The 23380-nt window shown below is 40.5% G+C and overlaps 1 protein-coding gene across 1 annotated transcript in view; it reads right to left on the bottom strand.

Moving 5' to 3' along the window:
• Positions 1-23380, bottom strand: part of WWOX (WW domain containing oxidoreductase) — a 933211-nt gene that overhangs the window by 654022 nt on the left and 255809 nt on the right. The window contains exons 7-8 of the mRNA XM_006754448.2: positions 17520-17705; positions 11487-11751 (exon numbers count right to left, since the gene is read on the bottom strand). Of these exons, the coding sequence (XP_006754511.1) occupies positions 11487-11751; positions 17520-17705 (451 nt within the window). The remainder of the gene's footprint in view (positions 1-11486; positions 11752-17519; positions 17706-23380) is intronic.

The following is a 23380-nucleotide window of genomic DNA, read 5'->3' as shown; positions in this document are numbered from 1 at the left end:
CCATGCTCCCTGCCATCAAGATCGCTGGCTGGCACCTCCCTGGCCCAGGCCTAATGCCTCAGGCCGAGGCTTTAGGCCTGGACCTGTGCACCCCCAGCTCCCCACCGCCACCTTTGCCATCAATGATCGCTGGCTGGCTCCACCCCGATTTCCCGCCGCTGCAGCCATCAATGATCCCTGGCTGGCTCCTCCCTGGCCCAAGCCTAATGCCTCAGGCCGAGGCTTTAGGCCTGGACCTGTGCACCCCCAGCTCCCCACCGCCACCTTTGCCATCAATGATCGCTGGCTGGCTCGGCCCCAGCCCTGGCCTAAAGCCTCAGGTTGAGGGTTTAGACCTGGGCTGAGGCACCCCCAGCTCCCTGCAGCCGCTCGGCCATCAACGATCGCTGGCTGGCTCCTCCCTGGCCCAAGCCTAAAGCCTCTGGCCAAGGCTTTAGGCCTGGACTGGGGCACCCCCAGCTCCCCGCCACTGATCGCTGGCTGGCTCCGCCCCGGTTCCCTGCTGCAACTGCCATCAAGGATCCCTGGCTGGCTGGACCTGGCCAAGCCTAAAGCCTCTGGCGGAGGCTTTAGGCTTGGGCCGGAGCACCCCAGCTCCCTGCCGCTGCCGGCATCAAGCATAGCTGGCTGGCTCCGCCTGGTTCCCCGCCACTGCTGCCATCAATGATCGCTGGATGGCTCCGCCCAGGCCCCAGCCTAAAGCCTCAGTCTGAGGCTTGGGGCTGACATATGGCAATTAGCCGCCATCTTGGCTGTAGACTAATTTGCATATCTCGCTGATTAGCCAATGAAAAGGGTAGCAGTCGTACGCCAATTACCATGTTTCTCTTTTATTAGTGTAGATATGTGACTTGCCTCCAAAAATAGATCTAAGGTGACTTAAAGAAAGATCAAGTGTAGGACAAGGTGAATGAAATATCTCAGTCACTAAAAACTGGAGGAAGTTGATTATGTTAACCAATAGCATTAATGATCTGAAAATGCATAAAATAGACCAGGAGCTCCAACAATACATTATGTTATCATTTCGTTATCAAGCAGAAGGTATTGTGGAATTTCTCTGGGGTTTTTCTTGGAATTCAGAGCTTAAGGGTATATCTCACATGCAGTGGCATAACTTCCTATGTTTTGTGGTCATGTAATAGACAACATCTTTGACAACAGCTTTCTCTATGTCCTTAGAAATCAGTACATTTACAGGGAAGTTTACATTGACTGATAGGATACAAAGAAAATTAGTATTTCCTGAGTGTCTACTATAGCCCTGGGGTTGAGCTGTGCCTTAATCCTCCAACAATCTGAAGATGTGAGAACTATATTCTCCATTTACAAAGAAAATGAAAGCTCGAGGTGCTTAGTGTGACTTGCCCACGATGACAGGGGTCACTAGAAGGAAAGGCTGGGATTTGGAGCTAGTTTCTTCAACTTCAAAGCCCATGTTTGGGGTTTCTGCTATATCACAAAACATTCGTCTTCAACAAAATACAGCAACGTGCTCATCTTAGCTCCAATCCACTATATGATGTTGGTAATGGACTATGGGAAATGAGTGAGTTAACAGACAAAGGTACTTAGAACAGGGCTTACTTGGCACAGGTAAGTCCTAATAAACATAAGCTGTTGTTTATGTTATTATTATTGCTTTCCTTTGTCCTCTAAACCTACACTTATTCAGAGAACACTCACAGTGAAACTCCCATACTGCATCCAACACACATCAACTTTTCTCATTACAGAGACCATGTAGGTGCGTCAACGGACTTTGGCAAAGATAAGCTTAATTTTAAATTTTTAAGTTTTTAAAAATATGAATCCAACAGAGCCTTGAGCCTGGCAATGAGAGAAAGTGGGATGGGAAAATGTGATAAATAGGCTTAAGGTTATGGGAAAAGCATACTATAGCCAAGAAAAGACCCTTCCATCCACAAGAAATATGCCAGCTCATTCCCAATGGGTGGTACAGAGAAAACAAAAAGAGAGAAAAAAAAATCTATATTATCTTCCAGACTGGGTGTACTCCAGAATCTAATTCTTTTGAAATGTTTTTTTTTTCTTTTAAATGTCTCTTTTTTTTAATCTATTCAGGTGACATTGGCTAATAAAATTATATAGGTTTCAGGTATGCAATTCTACAATACATCATCTTTGTGTTGTACTGTGTGTTTACCATCTTAAGTCTCCTTCCACCACCATTTATCTATCCCCTTTACCTTCTCCACCTCTCCCCACATCCCTCCTCCCGACCCCCATCCCTCTGACTTTTTAAATGTCTAATGCCTCCTTTATAGGAAATCTGTTCAGAGTTAATACAGAGATTTCATCCACGCTAATTTCATTACTTGGTCTTTTATGGTTATGGAAAATCAACAAAGGGACAAATTATACAGAGCATACACAAAATCTAATGAGAAATGCTATGTTCTAAGAAGGAAAAACAGACTTATTGCATTCACCTGCCCAGGCATATTAAAATATCAAAAATATTTCAAAGTTCCAAGATTTTATAGTTTCTTTTTCTTTTAAAGAGTGAGAATACTAAGAAAACATTATGCAGGTCTCAGTAGTAGATATACAGTATTTTTTTTGGACCCAGTGAATATACTTTTTATAATGTTCCTGTGAAAGGAGGGACTTTCTAGCTCAGATTACTTGGACAGTCTCACTGTTTATTCTTCCCTTTTTTGAGCAGTCAGAAGAGATTTCTCTCAGTACTTCAAATAAATAAGATATCCAGCTGAACAAACACCATACATTCCCGTGGATTACTTTGGCTTCTTGAAGAATATTTCACTTTCTTTTTGCAAAATGTAAATGATTAAAGAGACCCCATCCTATGAAACTTGAGGATGAGATGTTTCAAGGGTGCAGAGTCCATACAAGGCAAAATGTGTAGAAACAGGAGCTCCGATTCAGTAAAAGAGCTTGATATTTCGCAGGGGAAATGAGAATATTACTAAATAAGAAACTTAACTCATTATAAATTTTAACAGGCTTTATAACATGAAAATCAAGCCAGCATTCCAAATCAATCTCTACAATATTTTCTGAAAACAGCAAAATAAAAGTTTTTTCCCTTAGAAATCTATTTAATAAAACAAACCCCAAAGAAACAACTACAACCAAATTCTCAAGACTATACTTAGTCTGGAATAATATTCTACATGGGCTTTAAAATGACCAGTGAGTTTTATCTACCTTTATGGCTTAAAAAGAGTCCAGGGTTTCTGGCCTATTTTTGAAACTCAAATCAAAACTTGGCTGTGAATGTTTCTTTTGAAGGAAAATTTGGGCCATTGATTAACAAGGCCCCTTGTAATAAAGCAGTATGAAAACAAATACTTGACATACATATATAAAAAACAAAATGGTATGTCTGTTAGCCCAGAAAGGAGGACAAGAATACAGGAAGAATGCAAATAGGAGAATAGCAAGGCAAAGATAAATGTGTCAATAAGGAAAGCTTAAGGCCAAAAAATATTAAAGCCTACGAGTAAATCTGCCACCAGATAGCCTACCAAAAGGCACACACACAAAAAAGACCAAGAAAGTAAAAATAAAACAGAAAACCCCACTGAACTTGTAAAAAGTGACAGGCAGAAACTAAGATGGGCCCCGATGCTTCTAGTATTCAGGCCACTATGAAATCCTATCCCATGAGAGGGTCAGTCCCAGTGACTTGCTTCTGGTAAACATAATGGGGAACGGTAATGAGATGTCACCTCGGTGGTGAGGTGACACAGGACTGTGACTTCTGTCCTGCTCATAGGTTTATTTCCTTCTTAGCTTACACACTTTGATAAAGTAAACTGCCATGCTGGAGAGGCCACTGTGGCAAGGAACCCAGAGAGGGGCCTCCCGCTAAACAACAGAGAGGAACCCCAGCCCTCATTCTACTAGGCCCCAAGGAACTGAGCTCTGCCAGCAAGCACTTGAGCTTGGAAGTGAACTTTCTCCAACTGAGCCTTGAATGTCTATAGCCTGGCTGACACCTTGTTTGTAACCTGAGAGTTGACCCTAAAGCACAGGGCCCAGTTAAGGCACACCCAGGTTCCAGACCCACAGAAACTGTGAAATAAGTAGATGCGGTGCCATAGTCAGAAAAGGGCACAGGCTGAAGCCCGTGTTTGTGAGGGGTCAGCTGACACCTCGATTCAGAGCTGCATCAGCCTGTTTCCCTTCACTCCACTGTGGAGAGTCCTGAGGGGTCTGCATGTTGCAGACGGTCTCACCGCAGGCTCCTTACTGAACTGGTGTTGAGATGCCATTAGCGTTACTGAAAGTTTGGAATCTGGATCCAAAAGATTCTCCAAGGAATTTTGGAGCAGAAACAGTACCCGTGGAATCTTCCAGGCCAGGTATTCCCAAGTGTAAGCCCAGCATTTTCAACAAGGACAACATCACCAACAGTGAGACTGCAATGAATTAGACCTGAAGTTAAATATATTCAATTGAAAGAACTGCTTCTTTTCCCACAATCGTCCTGCACAGTTTTGGGCAGTAAAATACCTATTATTTTATATAGTGGAGATGACTGATGTTGGTGAGTGTGTTCTCATCCAGAGATTTGAGAATAAAAAGTATGAACCTGCATCAGTCTCCCTATTTAACTTCCTTTTGAATTACACTGTTCTGTGACATCCAAAGTTTGGGACAACTAACCTTGGTTAACCGACTCATTTTACAGGTAAGAAAACTGAGGCCCGAAGATGGTAAGAGACTTGCTCAGAGACACACCATCATGTATTGAGAGCTAACTCTAAAATGACATTATGTGAGACAAAGTATAAAAATGTAAACCCAGGAGCGTGGAGCCTGGCACTAAGTAGGCTCTCGTGTCACCTGAGAATATGTCCTCAGCTGATTTTCAAATCTTCATTAATCTTAGAGTAATAAGAAGGTGGGAGGGTATGGATTTTAGTGTCTGAATAATTCAGAATACCAGATTTGAGTTCCCTTTATTGCTGCCAAAAAAAACATTACCTTCCCCACCTCACAAGGAAAAACCAACGTGCCCGGGTAGTTATACGAGAATCAAGGTTCATAGAAGAAACATTTCAGAAACATCATCATGGGGCAGCACAAACTCCTGGCATCTGTTTAATCGTGCCAGCCTTCAATGTCTCCGCAGCGCGACAGCCAAAACTCACTGGAAAGAAGTATGAAATTGGAGGAAAGGAAGTTGAAAGGGGGGAAGATCAAAGGAGGCACCACTAACTTAAAAGTAATGAAAGAGCCAGAAAGAGAGTTAAGAAAAGGCAATGCATTACCGAGATGCCAACGGGGACGTGGAAGAAAAGGAAAGGAGGAAAATATAACTGGGAGAATTTTAAATCTTGGTTAAATGTTCATTAAATAATTTTTTCATACATATTAAGGCCAGATAGTCACCTTTCCCCTCTCGGTTGCTCCTTCAGGAACAAAGGCCTAACCAGACATAGAATACTGAAAAGCAAGGCTGAGAAAATACAGCAATGAGATGCGATGGCCTCACAAAGCAGGACATAGTTTCCTTGTCTTTGTTTTAACAAGAGAAGGCTGATCTATCCTCAAAGCTAAGGTGTGCTGTTGGTGGCTTTAAACAGCAGCCAGGAAAGCTTATATTATGCACCATGGAAGCCCTTCTAATTCTAGCTTCCATTTTGATGTTGCTCAGTGCTTATTTAGACTTGTACATGATGTGTTTATGGGAGAAAGAGACCATCTGTGACAGACATGGAGCCAGCATTTGGAGAATAGGCATCTATAGGCAATGGGCAGACAAGCCTTTTCTCATCTGAAAATAAAATGACAATAATAATAGTAACAGTAACAACAATAATAATACATGTTTACTGAGTATCTAGCATTCCTATATATTATGATCTTTAATTCTCAACACAGGCAAAAATAAAAATACAAGTTAATGTCTACTGAGCATCTAGTACCTTCTAGGTAGATGTACATTCATGGTCTCCTTCAAGCATCAGCACAAGTCCATGTGGTAGGTACAACATCCCCATCTTACAAGAGAATCTTAATCAGGTTATAAAATGTGCCTAAGAATTAGCATGGGACAGAGCTGGGGTTTGACCCGAGAGCTGCTTAGCTCTAAAGCTTATCCTATCTTTCCTATACCATGCTGTTCTCCCTCCCTACACACACCTCTGGGTAGATCCTTCCTGTGTCACTCCATAAGGAGTCAAGGGTCCTTGGTTCTGGTCCCAGTCCTGCCATGTACTAGCTGTGTGACTTTGGGCAGGTCCTCTAGCCTCCCCCATTTCTTTATCTGCACCCTCAACTGCAAACCTCTGCATGTCAGGGAGGCTAATGATAAAGAATATATTAATAACTCTCATTCATTAAGCACATAATCATCTTTCATTTATTCATTTACAAATTTTAGTGAGCATTTACTTTATGGACCAGGATACAGTGGTGTGAAGGCAAAAATAGCATTTTCAGGAGAGTGGGAGTCAGACATGAAATACAAACTACAGAAACTATGTGTGTTCGATGCAATGAAGGAGAAATTTTGGGGGTCCTTCATGTACTCACTCAGCACATGTTTATGGAGTGCTTTATGCATCAGATATTATTATAGGTACTGGCTCATATGAGCAAATCTTGACCTAATGCTCTCTTGAGGTGTAACGTTTGGATTGAGTTTTGAAGGACAAGTAGAACGTGAGAGTGGAGGAAAGGAGAGCTCTGGACTAAAGAACAGTCTGCTTCAACAGCCTGACAAGGGAAGGAGAAAGAGGCTGAAAGTGGCTAGAGGTAAAACTGGTTGAGAGGAAGGGGGCCAGATACGGCCAGGTGCCTTCCACTCAATCCTCACTTGCTTTCACAGTGACCCAATAAAATAGCATTCAGCCTTGCCAGAGACAAAACTATATGCACACCTATTCAATTCAAAGCCATTATTTTACCCGTTTTCCTTGCCATCAGATCTCCCCTCCCGCCCTAGAGATACAAAATGCCAGGAATGCACTTTCTCAGCTTCCCCTGCACCTAGGATGGACAAGTGACTCAATCCTGGCCAGTGAGCTGAGAGGAAGTCTCCCAGGGAGGATAATTCTGAGACAGAGGCATAGGAGGAGGGGCCCGGTCCCTCCTGTCCTGTCTTCAGACATTATCTTGTAGGATACAATGGCTGGCACTGCTGCAGTCATTTTATAAGCAGAAGGAAAGAGGCAACACCATCACAAAGGAGCTGCCTACATTCAGGAGCCAAATGCATCCCTGGCTGCCTTGGGGCCCCTGGATCAACGAGAAAAACAGATCTCTATTATTCCAACCACTTTTAACTGCATCTTAGTAACTCGCAGTCCAAAACATGTCAAGTAATGTAGAAAAGAAGCCCCCAAGAGGCTGAATAATTTCAAAATTATACAACTAAAAAAGAGGAGAAACCTGAGTTTTAAACACAGGCCTAATGATGCTAAACCCTTCACTCTTGTTTGCTCTACCATATCCCTTGGACTCTGAATTGAACAAACACTGTAAATTGTAAAACTCCAGACAGAATTGAGCCATGACTAATAAAACTATTGCTAATGATAATGCTGTAAGGAGGATGTTGAGGCTGCAGGGATGTGGCCTCAGCAAGGAGAGGAGCTCAGCCACCAGGTCCTCTGTGCACGTCTGCAGGAAAGCTCAAGTGTGGCCCAGCCATGAAGGTCCTCAGAGTCTGCTTCTCTAACACTTTTAAATGGGCAAGAGCATGGCAGCCAGAGAATCAGCCCTCACTAGGAAGTCTCAAAATATTTAGATTAATCAAGAATAGGCTGAAATTTCTACTCTGAAAATCATATTTCCTCCTCCCAACAGAAAAAGGTCCCTGCTTTCTACTCCATGTGCCAAGAGATTCAAGGGGGGTAGGGGGATGTCCTTGACAGTATCTGGGGTGTAGTCAGCTGCAGGTATTTAAAGGGGAGAGGGGGAGAGTATTTTTCTAAAATACTAATTTAAAGAACAAATCAACATCTATTATCTCCTTCATTATGTTTTAAATTGTCCAACGATAAATCACCCTGCAGCAGGTTATTCAAGGGCAGAATTACCCAGCTTGGCTTTCCCGAAGGTTAGGAGAATGACATCTTGTGCTTTTTCTAGTTTAATTTATAACTTTGCAACAGAACCGGCATTGCAGGCCCATCCATTAACAGGGTAGCTGAACATCTGTTAAAACTCAGCACAATGCCTGGCTTTACACGGCCACAGGAAACGTAACCCAATCTTTTCAAAAGTTCTACCAACTCAAGCTCTTTTTTAATGTAAAATGATTTGAAAATGTAGTTCCCTAAAACATCTGCTAAGCTCTTGCTCCCCTAACACATGATATTCTTTCTACTGTTACCTGCCAACACAAATATTTGGTTGCACAAAACACCCCAAGAAGCACGTGATGGTGCTCAGCTTCAGATTTACATAGGGATCCACACAGGGCTGGCTGGGGCCTCGGATGTCGTTTACCAGAACTGAAAGCTTATGTGGGGGGAAATGGACAGGTGGAGGGTTAATTTCACGAAGGCTCTTTCAAACATGTTAAGAAGAAAACATAACTGCACAACTAGATATCTGTGGCAGGGGTACTGTGGGGCACTGATGCAGAAAGTGGACTTGGGAATAGATGACAAAGGTTCTGAGGCTGAAATACCATTTGCATGAACAAGTTGGGCAAGTTCTCTGTGCTTCTAAATGCAAAATGAGGGTAATAATTCCATCACTGCAGAAGGGTTATGAGATACCTCAAGATCCATATGCTGATATAGGAAGCATGATGGTGCCCAGCTTACACTGCTAAGTTGCACCTTACTGAGAGTATGCCAGGAATCTAAAGCCATCCCACTGGGCAACAACTGCAGGTAGCAAAATAATCCTTGAAAATACAGTATGCCAGGTTTTGTGAATTAAGCCTCATAAAGCAATATGTATACAAGAATATATCTTATAGACTAACATACAATGTATATTCATGTATACATATACAAAATATAATTTTAGGATATTTTAATTGCATAAAGAGACAGAAAATAAAAAGACAGCACACACATGCTGTATGTGACTTCATTATTTAAAAGCTCCCAGCAAACATCAGTTTCCTTAAAGATGTTTCAATAGCAGCTAGTTGAGGAATCTTGCATCTTTTTTAAACATGAAAAAAACCTATTACTATTTTATCAACTACTGTTATTTTATCATAAATTGGAAGGCACACAAATTCTTCCCCAGGATCCTCAAGGCTCTGTCTTGTCCCCTAGACCTCAAGAGTAAGAGGAGGCAGAAACACGCTTTACCAGTGGGGGTCGCTGAGCTGAAAATTAATCCCTATGAGTTTCTCATTAGTGATTATTATACTGCAGGCGGCCAAAATGGAAAAATTAATTAATTTCAAAGTGATAATGCATTTACAGCAACAATTAGAAATGTATAACTGTAAAAGGGCAACATTTAAAAGACAGATTACATTTAATAAAGTTACACAAGAACATCCAATTGTAAAATTACTGATCTGCAACAATATTCCTTAAAGAGGCACTTAAAATAGCCTGACTCCATGAAGGGTGACCTAATTACTGTAACTAAAATCACCATAGTCACAGCAAGTCACTGCAAATAAAAAAGGGACACTGATATTACAATACTGCTGTTTAATACTTCAGGGAGCAGTCTGTGGGGGAGAAGCCCACGCAGGGCTTCCAAGCACAAGGCCGAGTTGTAGCTCTTATTTCCTTGACCTTGTACAATGGAATATATACTCCGGCAACAATAGTGTCAAGGGAAAACACTTTCTCTGAAGTCGAAATGCACAAGAGGTGATAGGAATCCAACAGTTTCCATGAGTGGGGATGGAAATGCAACTGCATGGCTTATTTCCAAAAATGTGTTAGCATTACAACGGCAAACCATGAAACAAACATCTTCTCATGATAAAAGCAATCAGAAGCAGCACACAGAAGAATAAAACTCATGGTGACTTTCCCAATAAGCCCCGTCTATCCCACCAGTAAAATATAGTGATCCCAGGTTTATGCTCCTGCTGGTTTCTCCTCTGAGAGTATTAAATGTTTATGAAAGAGAAGTGATTGGCTGTGAGTTTGACGAACCAGTCCAGAGTTCCCACCCTCTTTATACACTTATTCATATGGAGCTGTAATGGCTAAGAAATACCACCAAATACCTACATGTATAAAGATATTACTAGAATTTTCCTAAGAATCTAAATTTAGCTACATATTTCATAGTCTTCCTAATCCATAGGCTTATCTAAAAAAGTACATTTGTGACATTTAAAAGATGATCACTTGGGACAGGGACATGAAAAGTCTAAGCACAGTGGTTTCCGCAGGGACCAAATGGACAGGGTGGAGAATCAAGCTCTCCCCAGATGAGCACCCTCCCTACCTTGCCTATAACCCTCTCCCTGGGCTGTTGAGTTCAGGGATAAAAGTTGCCCGACCACCAACAGCAGACTCCCAATTTACAGAGTTCTTTAATTCTGTGACCCCTGTATTCATTGGCAGCAATTACATTTTAGAAAATATTGTTCAGGACCAAGGTAATATTCACAACAAGAATAACAACTATTATTGCAAGAAGTGCCACATACCTACCATACCACAGGCACTGTGCTGGGCACATTATTGAAATGTGCTTTCCAACAGGGTGGCTGTTAGGCATGTGCGGCTATTTACATTAAATCAAATTAAAAATTTAGTTCTTTATTCATTTTTCAAGGGCTCAATAGCCATATGTGGTCAGTGGCTATCATACTAAATAGCCAGATTAAAGTCTGCAGATTAGAAAAATACTACATCAAATGTGTATTCTTCATTCAACTTACTTCTTACTGAAACACTTTCATGGAGGAAGTTTCTAGATATGGTTGTTTTACGACCATTAAAAACATAAAAATGTCATAGTTACCTTTGTGAACATTTCTAAATCTAACCGCAGTAGTGTAATTCATCCAAAATAATTCATTGTTGGGGAAGTAAAGAATAAAACTCACTTCTAGCCAACCAAGTATGCCCCAGGAGAGGTGTACAACCAGTAAGAAAAGAATTTGGAACATCAGATACAGATTCCCAGTGGAAATAAAGGAATCACATCATCTGATAATTCAACAGTCATAAATCCATGTTGTTCACCTACTAATGCAAAACACAGTTACCAAGCGCTGCACTTTCTGAATAATAAAAGCACATCAAACGAAAACCAATAATTGCTATCAAGACTTTTAGTCACACTAACACAAAACTGAGAAACCATATCTCCCACTCAGCCCTTCGAGACACCTTTAGAGAGACAAACATAATCAAAAGTCGACTGAAATGTGTTCAAGGGCCCTTTCCAATGGCTTCAATAGGCTTGATGATGTGATTAGGAAGACCAGACTCATCATTCCAAGAGGTGAAAGGCTGAAGAAAGCACGCCTGGGTTTCTCAAGGACCCTTTAGAAAGGCACAGTGAATGGGTCTGCGGTGACGAAGTCGTTCACTTACCATGGACTTGGTGAAAGGCCTGGCCAAGGTGAACAGCAGCGTGTACACCCACCAGTTGCGATGAAGGGAGGAGTACAACATGTTTCCTGGATGCACTGCGTTCGAGGTGACTCCTCTTGGGGACAAGCGGCGATGAAGCTCATTGGAGAAAAGAATGTTGCAGAGTTTGGACCGGTTGTAAGCCAGCATGGCCCAGTAGTCATTTTTAGATGGAGAGAGGCGGCTGAAGTCTAGCTTTCCTGCGGAATCATTAATATCTGTAAATCTAAAAAATAAAAAATAAAAAAATAGAAAAGATGGCATGAAGCAGCCAAGCGCTGACATCTGATATAGCTTCTTAATTTTTATTGAAAATCTGCAAAACTACACAAAGACGACTGAAAACCCAATGGTGCAAACCTCGAAACAAAGTTGCCCATAAAAATAGACAATGGTGATTTAACAATATAAACCAACTGGATGCAAAGATAGGCTTCATAAAGACCCAAATTCAGAAAGGGAGCAGTCTTAACATATTAAACCCCCCCCCCCCGACACTCACATATATTTTTCAAAACCTTCAATAGGAAGTTCAGGGATAATTAAGTTAAATGGAAAAGCATCTTAAATGAAGGGCTGCTGCTTTTGGAAGCAGGAAGATATCACATTGCTAACCTTTGACAGGGTTTTCCTGGGTTATTTTAGCCAAAGCTGGAGCCCTGTATAGTTTTCACTAGAGCATCCAAGTAAATATATAGATGAGTCTTGCTGCCTCCAAGACTCTTTTTCCAGATTAAAAATTAATGATTATAAAGGGGTTACAACCTTGGTAAGGTGCCATCAATAGTCTTATATGTTTAAAAGACAAATATAAACAAAGCCAAAATGAGTTCTGGCGGGGTCTAATGTTTTTAAGTATACCCATGGCATGGATACACACAAATCAAAGTAAGTAGTTGATGTTTTATAATTGGGTCTGATGGAGTCGTTAAACACCAGCTGTTTGTTTTTTCCTTTCTTTCTTCCTTTTTTTTTTTTTTAAAAAAATCAACAACAAAGTAGTGACTGCCTTTTAAAGCATGGATAATAACAAAAGGATTTTCTAGATGACAGACTCATCATTGTTAAGAACTTAGTTTGCTTCATTAGATTAGCAATGAGTAGTAAAGAAGCATAATAAGAGGAATCTGGATAACTGCTGTGCGAAACAAAGCAAAGGTAAAATGAAAATGATGGAATAATCTGGTCATTCCTTACTTAACATGAGCAGTTCAGTTGAGCTATGACCAAAAGAAGCATCGCAGGGGCAGAAAAAAAATTCATGTTTTAATGGAAATTAAATATCCCTTTTTTAGGACTCAGTCGGTGACATCCAGTTTCTAGTGTTAAATGACATTGCTGGTCTGAGGTCATCAACAAAGCTGATGGCCATAATCACCATTATTGACATGGCAAAAGGACTAGGAAAGTAATTGTTGGCTGCCATCCCTTCCCAAGGTCCCCCAAACCACTGGGAGAGCCCAGACTTCTAAACTTCATCCTTTTAGGCAGTGGAACTTAGCAGGAAATTTAAAAACTTACAGGAGCCTTTTTCTGATTGTCATTATGATTCTGGGTGGCGGGGAGTGGGGGGTTGTGAATGATAGCTGTCCTGCAAGGCAGGTGGAGTCTCGCTCAGTGAGGACTCCTGCACTGGACATTCATGCAGCTGAAAAGCCTGTGTGATTGTCTGAGCCTAGGGCCTAACTGTGCTTTACATGTGTGCACAGTTTTAACACCCACTGCATTTCTGGGAGGATAGTACAACAACTGTATGAATGAGGAATGAATACACTTTCAGATTTCGTGATTAGGGCTGGGGGGAGGTGAGGCTTAACTTAATGCTGGTGGCACTGGAGTCTTGGACTGCCACATGCCTGTCTACAGTCTGCATTTTTTTAATATCCTCCCCACTAGGTGATTTATGCCTGGGCATGCCCATCTGATACTTACCTTTCCTGTAGTCCTGCCCAAGCATTCACATGTTGAAACATATGCTATTTTGCTTCACATTTTTTTCTTTATATTACAGTAAACTAACATATTTAATTAAAATATATTTATGCAGGAAAGTTATATTACTTCTGAACTGTATTTTAACATTCTAAGGAGGCAGCAATTTTCAAACAATGTGCTGCAAGAATTTTTAAAACATGCTGCAGCTGACTATTTTGTCAGAGACACTGACTTCTTTTCCCTAAGATTGTCAAATAAAAAAAAAAAATGACAACAGAAAACACACCAATAGCCATCCCAAGTGAACGAACAAATTATACAGATTTCTTTGTCAGATCCTCAAAAAATGCACTTTTTGGTGTGCCACAGAATTTTAGTAATTACTTTATGTGTGCCATGAGATGAAAAAGGTTGAAAATCACTATGATAAGGTGTTAAGGAAGAGTTGTTACAAAAAGGGACTGTTGAGTTGAGAACCCAATGATCCAAGCCATAGGCCATATCCTGGAACTATTACCTACTTGAGTAGAAAAGTGCATCAGGGACTCAGACCATATCTAAGAGGTGTAAGATAAATATAACATCCTTCTCTCTCCACTCCCCTATTGCAGGAAACCCTTTTTGGCATATTTGTTTAGTCCAAACCAGCTCAGGTGCCATTTCTTCCAGGGAGCTTTACCCAACTAACTCTACCACTGCCGGTTGTCACAATGATTTCTTAGGTGGCAAAGGAGGATTGAAAAAATGCAAAGTGGACTGAAATGCATGTTTCCACAGAAATTAAGTATCCAATCTCCAGGACCCAGGCCGTGATAGTATTAGTGTTCAATAACCTTGCCACCCCTCCAAGATTAGTAACAAAGCAAATTATGCCATCTTTGTATTTTGTCCACACATCCTGCCTCTGGCATTACCACACCAGACCTCAAAGCATTTGTTCACCTGGTTCCAGTGCTAGACTGTGAATTTTTAAAAGATAGTAAGCTGTTTGCTTGTTGCCTCATATAATGTTTTAACACATAGTACAAACTAAATACAAAGAGAACAAATTAAGAGCCAAGTCTCCCTTATTACAAAAAAAAACACACACAAAAAAAACAAAAAACTTTGTTTTGAGCCTTGATACAAAGGCAAAATTTACCGTTAGATTCAGATCCTTTATGTTCCTCATTAGAGAGAATAAAGAATGTGGCACTTGGCACTTTCAGATGTTCAGAATGAGTCTCCTGCTTTGGATTTTAAGGACAATGCAAAAGTACCTCATGACTGGGGAACATAATGGGTTGATTAAATTCCTAAAAAGAGAGAAGTCATTCATTCATAGCCCCCTATCTAGAAACCTAGAAATGTAGAAAGCACGCGCGCGCACACACACACACATACACACACATCATGATAAGAAATTACATGGAACCAGGTTAAAGCAAGGTTTCAAGAAAGCACAGCTGCTAAATATCAGGCCCCACCCTCTACACACAGCCTCCCCCATAAGTGGACCCCTGATTTCCTGCCAGCTGATCTCCTGGGCAGCGCACCCATTTTTAAGGTCTGATTAGCTTGTATTGACAGCGATACAGGAAGTGGGAAGTGCGGGCAAGGCTTCTGATTCCTCTGAGCCAGGACAGGCTTGCTGAGAAACTACCCTATTCACCTCTCAGCTCCAGAGGCAGTAAAACAATTCTTCAAAGGCTGCCTACTCTACTTTCAAACTGAAAAACTGGCAAAGCCAAACAATCATGTCTTAATAGAATGATCCTCCTACCAGTACCAGAACATGCTAACATTTTCTCTCTGGACATTAACATCGGCTATATAAGGGAACCTCTAGCTTGTATTTCTATTTACACTGATCCTTTTATTTATTTATTTTTTAACTGAAGTTTTTTAAACTTCCAAAATAAAGTAATTAGTCTGGATTCTATGTAGACAAAAGCTAGTATGTTTAAAGAATAAGACGGAATTAGCATCAAAAGCTGTGTTTCTGTGTGTGTATGGCAGCTTAGATCTCCACACAGCTGTAGCCATTTAGACTTGTTCAGGCAGCACTGTGCTTTTCCTCCTATTTAAATTGTTATCTGAAAATTTTTCATAGCTAAGAAGTCAAGTTCTCATTTTAATATGATGTATTTTAGGGATACAGAAACTCAATTCACTCCAGATAAATAACCAGAATACAGTGGAGACACAGGGGGGCTAATAAATATTTTGCCTTGGGGCAGACTGGTATAATATTTTCTGCAAACATAGGACTTTATTTTTCCCCTAACACAGGGTCTTGACTCCAAGGAAGAGATTCCACCAAGGTTTATGGAGGTAATTAGATATCCACACTCCATTTTACAACATGGGTTAAGGCTCTGGGTCCTTGAGCAATGAGCAAGTGTGTTCCCAGGCCTATGCACCCAGTGTGCACACCGGCTCTCTGGTGCTGTGGGGGGTGATTAAAGTGTAATAAACAAACCAAAGTGGGAGAATTAACGTATTGAGAGAATACCCTTTAATATGTGCAAAGGATCATCAGAGAGCACAAAACCAGCACCAAGCACCTGACAGGAGTGAGACTCCTCTCACACTTCATGAAGGTCTTGTCTATAAACTAAAATGGGTCAAGGCCCTTCCTTCCAATTCAACTTTTTAAATGAAATTAAGAATCAGATCTCCAAGGCAGGAATGAATTACACTGCTGAAGTTCAGGAGAGAACAAAGACATCCCATGAAATACCATTCAAGATACAGATTTACAAAGGGAAGAGAGCAGCTGACAATTCAACCTAATCTCCCATTAAATACCAGCTCATTTAAACACATCCCGTGGTGCCCTCCACATCTGGCACATGACTGGGGCTGGCAGATTTATTTCCAGAGCTCGCTCGCCTGCGCCTGCCCCCACAGTGGCCTCCCTCACGCCGTAACGGGGCCACTCCACTTTCTTTAACAAACCTGGTGTGATTTGCAAAGATAAGGATGTCCAGATTTCGTTACCACCTAATTACTAGATGCTCCATGTCTTTTAACATGGGGGAGGATTATTACTGGCATTTTCCTTTCATTTCAGCCATCATAAATTTAAAATGGGCGAAGTAAATCTCTCTGCAGCGTGTCACTTAGCCCCTAAGCCCCTGTGTTTGGGAGTGATAAAGGATTCAGACTAACCCTTGGCTGGTCTCTCTCTTACAAGTCCCAGGGGTTACATTTTATGGAAGCATGATTTTAAAAATAAGCTTCATTCTGGGTCACTAAAACATTTCAGGACTTACAGCGGAGAAGAAGGGGGAAAACAGGCACTTGCACATTATTTTTCCAGCTACTTTGCTAAGAGTGAAAGCTCCCAACCATACTAGGAAAATCTCCCTAACATGCATTAAATCTAGCCTCACCCAGCAAGTCCTTTGTCTTTCCCCAGTACTTCTCTTTAGACAAATAGTTGTTTATCCAACTCTAGGAACAAATATGCTGAAAATACGATGAAATTTTCAATTTTTTTTTTTACTCAATTGAATATCCTCCTAATGGTGATAGAAAAGAAGTGCCATCTGATGTTTTAATTGAAATTTTAACCAAAAGAGGCATGGCCAGATTTCTAATATGTTCTAACTACAGTACTTCCCTTCCTACAATTACACAGCTAATGTCTGCATTGAATTCCCTAATTTCTCATTATAAAACAATTGGATTTCATCGCGCAGTCTTTAATTGCATTGTTTCTCCTGCTAGAATAACTGCACATTCTTCTTCGTGAGATGCTGAAGTTGTTGAATGACAAATCAATAAAGGTCAGGCATTCAGATTTAATCAATTATTATTCCATCTCAAAGAAAAATCAATGAGGGGCTTGAAGTAGAGTTGTAAAAACAATCTACATCACTGTACTCAAAACCCCAAATAATCTCCCACAATCACACAAAAAGAAAACAAAACTCGAAAAATAAAGCAGGGTCGAGTGCACTCACACTTTTCAGAGTAGGACTAATGAAAATTATTTTCAGAAAGACAGCCTTGGGAGAATATTAGCTGGTGCAAGAAGGCGATAAGGGAACAAAACATGGAATTCCAACCCACCTATGGGACTCAGAGGAGACCACAACCACTCGGGCTGGGGCTGAGCGACACAAGACATCCTGAAGGAGCTGGACCAGGTAAAAGTGCCCCAGGTGATTCACCTGGAAGGTGGTCTCCAGACCATCTTTTGTGAGGCTCCAAGGTAGAGCGAAAGCCGCTGCGTTGCACACGAGCACATGCAGAGACCTGAAAAATAAAACAGCCAACGTTATATAGGCATAAACACTCTAAAATCAAGGATAACTCATGCTCTCTCAGGAATAAACAATTATTCGCTATCTTCAAGATTCCAGTCCCTTGGAAAGAGGATATCCCAGAATGCTGCATCTTAAATCACTCTGAAGGGGAAGGACTTGGACTTGGAGTTGGCAACTGTCCAGGGTTGCTGGTGGAAGGAAGGGGTTCCTGGGATGCAGGACTTTCAGTGCTAAAACCAGGGCCATAGTGGGCAAACCAGGTTGTGTTGGTCACCCTGGGTGGAACCTAGATTCTACCACCTAACTGAATCTATGCTTCTTAATTCTTCCAATTCTCAGCTTCTTCAACATAGTCCTTAAAGTAAATACAAAAGAAAAATATGCTGCAAAAAGGTGAACGTAGGAACCAGTATTTAGTAGGTGCTCAGTAAACTTACCAAGGTAGAAATGCTCTGTCTAAAGAGACAGGTACATATGGTTTGTATATTTCTTCTAGAAGTAAGATTAAATCTACATTTTAGAAATGAGCTTTGCAGGTAGGTAAGTGGAGGCCTCTTATAATATTTTATTTGGTATATATTTATTTCATAATAAAAATTTTAAAAATATTAAGTAAGCTTTTCCTGTGAATAAAAATCCTAAATCGTTTTAAAGAAACTGTACTTGTGGGAAATCATCCTAAGGTACTAATAAGAATTTTATAAAGAAATATATTCAAGGCTACCCAGTGTTGTAATTGCAACATAAAAACAACATATTAGAATTAAACGAAATATACAATTGGGAAATCATTAAATGAATTTGAATATATGTATATTATAGGAAACTATGCAGCCATTAAAATAACAAATAAACAAATCTATTGACCCTGGTAAAACCTTCATGATAAAAAAACAAAATATATACTATTATATGATCACACACATGCACAGAGCACACACACAGTGGTAATGAAGTATACACAAAAATGTTAACAGTAGTTATCTTTAGGGGTGGGTGGAAATGTAGGTGGAGAAAACAGCACTGGTATTAGACCTTGATTCAGCAACCTTGATGCTTCAGTTCTGGCTAAGAAAGAATTCAGAACCAAGACTCAAACTATAAGAAAAAGTATATTTAGAAAGTCACAGAGAGAAGTGAGCCTTACAAGTTATAGAGGCAAAGGAATGGCGCTTGAAACTTAGGGGAAATAAAGCGAAGTATACTCAAAAAGAAAAAATTCCAGTAGGTTTAGAGAGTGATAGCCTCTGGGTCCTCAGTCCTAAGAGCTATTAAAGCTGGGGATTTTAGGGGAGGTCCTAGGGGAGAATCTCAATAGAATATTCATCAGCTTTCCAGGTATATGAAATCAGGGTCATGGTATCCAGTGATTGGTCAGCACTAGGGTAGGGGGTCATTAGTCGATGCAGCTTGTTCTGGTGTCAGCCATGGCATCGCTTGTCTGGTGTTGCTGCATTTCTGAGCCTGGAGCTGAAACACAACTGAAGCCTAGATTTTGTCCCTAGGAGTCAATTAACTAGATTAAGGGAATGGTTGTGCAAGGGCTTGTATGGGAGTCACATGAGGCCACTCTTTGGCCCCTTGTTCCTCTCCAAGGGTGTCTACCACATAACTAGGGACCTACCAGGGGAGGAAAGGTGAGGGGAAGGTCTGAAGCACATGACCAGTGATATGAAAGGTCAGGGGGTCTAAACCGCATGGCCACCCCACCGATATGCAAGGGGAGGAAAGGTTATCCTGGGGCCAAGGTCCTTGTTTTCCCAGTTCTGGTAGGCACCTGGGGCTTTCCACCCTGGTGACCTCCTGTACCTGGCCCAGGGTCCTTGCTCTGCTCATGTCTAATTGCTACCACAGAATCCAATGTGTCTTAAATTGTTTTCTTTCTGAGTTCATTCATATTTTCTTCTTCTTTTCCCCATAATTAACATATGATATCTTTATAATAAAAAACAATATAATCAACTAAATGCTTGATAGAAAAAAAGCATTTGGGAATTTGGCTAACAAATAAAACAAGAGAAAAAGAGATAGGGTGGGGTTTTAGAGGAGTACTGGATGATAAGTTTAAAAGTCTGAATTTTGTCTGTTTCAGACAAATCACCAAGGTCTTTGAGTTTCTAAATCCTGGAAATTATGGGAGCTGGTAATTGAGGGTGATGTTTTCTTATACAGTTCAAATTCCACACCAATGGCTTGCAGGTAATATTTCCTATGTGATATAGAAAGTAAAATAATTTCCTGTATTTTTATTTTTAGAAAGTCAATGTTCCTTTATAGAAACTTTTCATAGAGCTATTACTTTTTCTAACAATCTGATTTTGTTTCAACCTCATAAAAGACTGTAGCCAGAGTCATGAATTTTTAAAAACAAATGCTGGTATGTAATAAAGGGAAGCATAGCCCGGCCCATTTGGCTCAGTGGATTGAGCACTGTCCCATGCACCACGAAGTCAACAGTTTGATTCCTGATCAGGGCACATGCCTGGTTTCGTATTTGATCCCCAGTGGGGGGCATGCAGGGAGCAACAATTCATTGTTTCTCTCTCATCACTGATGTTTCTCCTTCTCTCTCTTCCTTTCTCTGAAATCAATAAAAACGTATTAAAAACTAAATAAATAAAGGAAACACTCTAAAAACTAAAATAATGTTATCTAAATAAAGTAAAAAGGAACAATGACAAATTCGTGCAATGCTATAAAGGACCTATAGTTTTAATATATAAAGAATGCTTACAAATCAATAATAAAACTTCTGAGTCCTGTAGAAGTATGGATAATGACATTTTAAAATTTTATAAAACTAGATTACAAAGTAAGCAATACAAGATGAAACATGTTAAACTCTACTAGTAGCAAAATTGTAAATAAGATTTTCTCTATTAAATGAGCAGATTTATTTATATTATCTTTTTTATTTTGTATAAACTCGGTGATTACATTCCTATACTCTATATATTAAGTTGAAAATATATATCATAAGAATTAGAAAACTTCACATTATTTCACTCAGTCATCCTGTTTCAGAGAGTACATGGGGGCAGTGCTGAGGCAAGAGTTCACACCTTGAGAGAGAAATAGTTTATCACTGATAATGTTTAGAATTGCCACTGTATGATCATAATAAAACACAGCAACCTTTAGTCAGTTTTATTATTGGTTTTGAATTCTCTACAAATCATGCTCCCCCATTTTGCCTACATATGGGGCACAGCCTCTTACAACCCTATGATATGCCACTGCTTCTGTAGGGGGTTAAATGATGGACCCTAATAGATATGTCCACTAGGAACCTGTGAATGTGGCTTTATTTGGGAAAAGGATCTTGGCAAATGTAATTAAATTCATATCATGAGATGAGATCATCCTGTATTAAGGTGGAACTAACCAATGACAAGTGTCCTTACAAAAGAAGAGCCAGGCAGGTGACTCCAGAGAAGGATATATGAGGGCCAAGGCAGAGACTGCAGTGTTGCATCTAAAAGCCAAGGAATGCCACTGATTGCCAACCTGCACCAGAAGCTGGGAGACAGGCACTGAATGGACTCTCCCTCAGAGCATCGAGAAAGAACCAACACTGCCAACACCCTGATTTTGGACATCTGGCCTCCAGAACTTTGATAGGCTAAGTTTCTCTTGTTTTAGGTCATCAAATTTGTGGTAATTTGTTATACCCACTCTAGCAAACTAAGACAAGTTTCTAAGTATCTTTCCTAAGAAAATACTCAACATTTATATAAAAGTTTACTCATAAGGATGAGTCATAATTATATTTGAGCTAGAACTGTAAAACGTATATAAACTAGAAGTACCTTAAAATCCAACAGCAGAAGAGGAGCTAAGCCCCATTATCCTGTAAAATACTGACCAGATTAAGTCACTATCACTTCTTCTGTCTCTACCCTTCCCTTTTGTCTGCAAGAGAAAATAAAACTCTTCTAAGCTATTTTTTTCAGCATTTCCCTGTCTTTAAGACAGGCCTGGAAATTTGGAATTTTGGCACTATAACCTCTTCATAACACCTTTATCCCTGCCTGTGCATTTTGTCAAGAAAAAGCAAACTGAATCAAAAAAAAAAAAATGGCTTACCAAAGACCTCAGCCTGGAGGACCCAAACACCCTTCCTTTCCTGTTTCACCAAATTTTAATACCCTTTATTAATGTTAACTGCACAACACCAGAGGCAAAATATGTACCCTGTACCTAAAACTTGTCACCTCCATTAATTAAAAACAGGCTTATGTAATATGAAACTATAAAGTGCTAGAATTTTTTTTTCTAATTGAAAAGACACTTAATTGGTTTGTACAAAAGGAAAAGAATTCCTTTAGCCTCGCTTTAATGAGGTTTTTATTATTCAAATGGTACATTTTGCTCAGTTTTGACTATAAGCCATTGCAATTCAAAAGGCTCTGAGATGATTAATATTTACAAAATATCAAAGGAAAATTCAATAAATATAGAATGGAAACAAAAACAGTATCATTTGGATTCCAAAGTTGATGCTATTAGCACTTTCAGGGACTGATATTTTTCTTCTTTGGTGGATTCTGATCTGTGAGAGGTTGAGTGAGGACAGGAAGGGTTGTCTTGCGTGAATAGCACAGGAGATTCTAATAGATGTGTGTGTGTGTGTGTGTGTGTGTGCACCTGCTCTCTGTGTTTCTGAACTACCATGGAGAAAGCTCCTATTTCTTTATTGAGTGGACCCAGCACCTTCTCTGAGCAGTTGGGGGTGATGTTTAGAAAGTAGTAATCAATTGCATCCTGAGGGCCAAAACATTTCTTTGGGCCAGAGAACAACTACTCAAGAATAAGGAGGGTGGGATTCTAATAATTTACCAATGGGAAGCTCTGCTTGTTATCCATGGGCATGACAATTGGCCAAGCTTCTATCCAGGGTGGTCTTAGGTGGTACTTCTCACTGGGAAGAGCACTGAATGGTGATAACAAACAAAAGAGGGTCCTAGTCCAAAGATTGTCGCCTACTGGCCCTTAGATAGCTGATCTCTATGTTATCTCCCCACTCTCCCTTCTTTTTCCCATTTAATTAGGGTATAATTGACATGTACTATAATATTAGTTTCAGGTGTACAGCCCTTCGAGATTCCCATCCATTGACTGTCCCTCTCTTTCTGGCCTTTTCAATCTCTCCCTCTCCATGGGTTCATTCTTGCTGTCTAATGGGCTAGTCAGGTTTTCCTGACCATGAGTTTGGAGAAAATCAGGAAAGAAAGTGGAGGAAAAAGAGAGAGAGAGGAAGATAGACAGGAAAGATTGCTGGCAGGAAATGTCACCTTGACAATGGGGCTCTTTCAAGGGGTACCAGCCTCTCCTTTCCCTTTTATGGCAACCTCTTTCCTTACCCAACTGCACTTCTTTTCACCAAGCCAACTGAAGTCTGTCTCATCACCATCCAAAGTCTATCAAAGCTGCTTGGAGAGCAAAGGCTTCACAAGCGCTACATCCAAAATTTCCTTCCTGTTGAGATTAGACCTCTGTTGCAAAAGACCCACTCCTTCCCTGAGTCCTGGACCCCTTTCCCATCTCAGTTTCTGAGATACATCTAATTTTGGACCTCCTCCTAATGCCACCACTGCCTCATCTTCCGCCTCCTCCAGCCCTTCCTCAGCTACCCAGAGTTCCTTTTTCCACCTCCTTTGAGTA

This window comes from Myotis davidii, unplaced genomic scaffold, assembly GCF_000327345.1.
Source record: "Myotis davidii unplaced genomic scaffold, ASM32734v1 scaffold391, whole genome shotgun sequence".
NCBI lineage: Eukaryota > Metazoa > Chordata > Mammalia > Chiroptera > Vespertilionidae > Myotis > Myotis davidii.
This window is presented reverse-complemented; position numbering and strand designations above follow the sequence as displayed.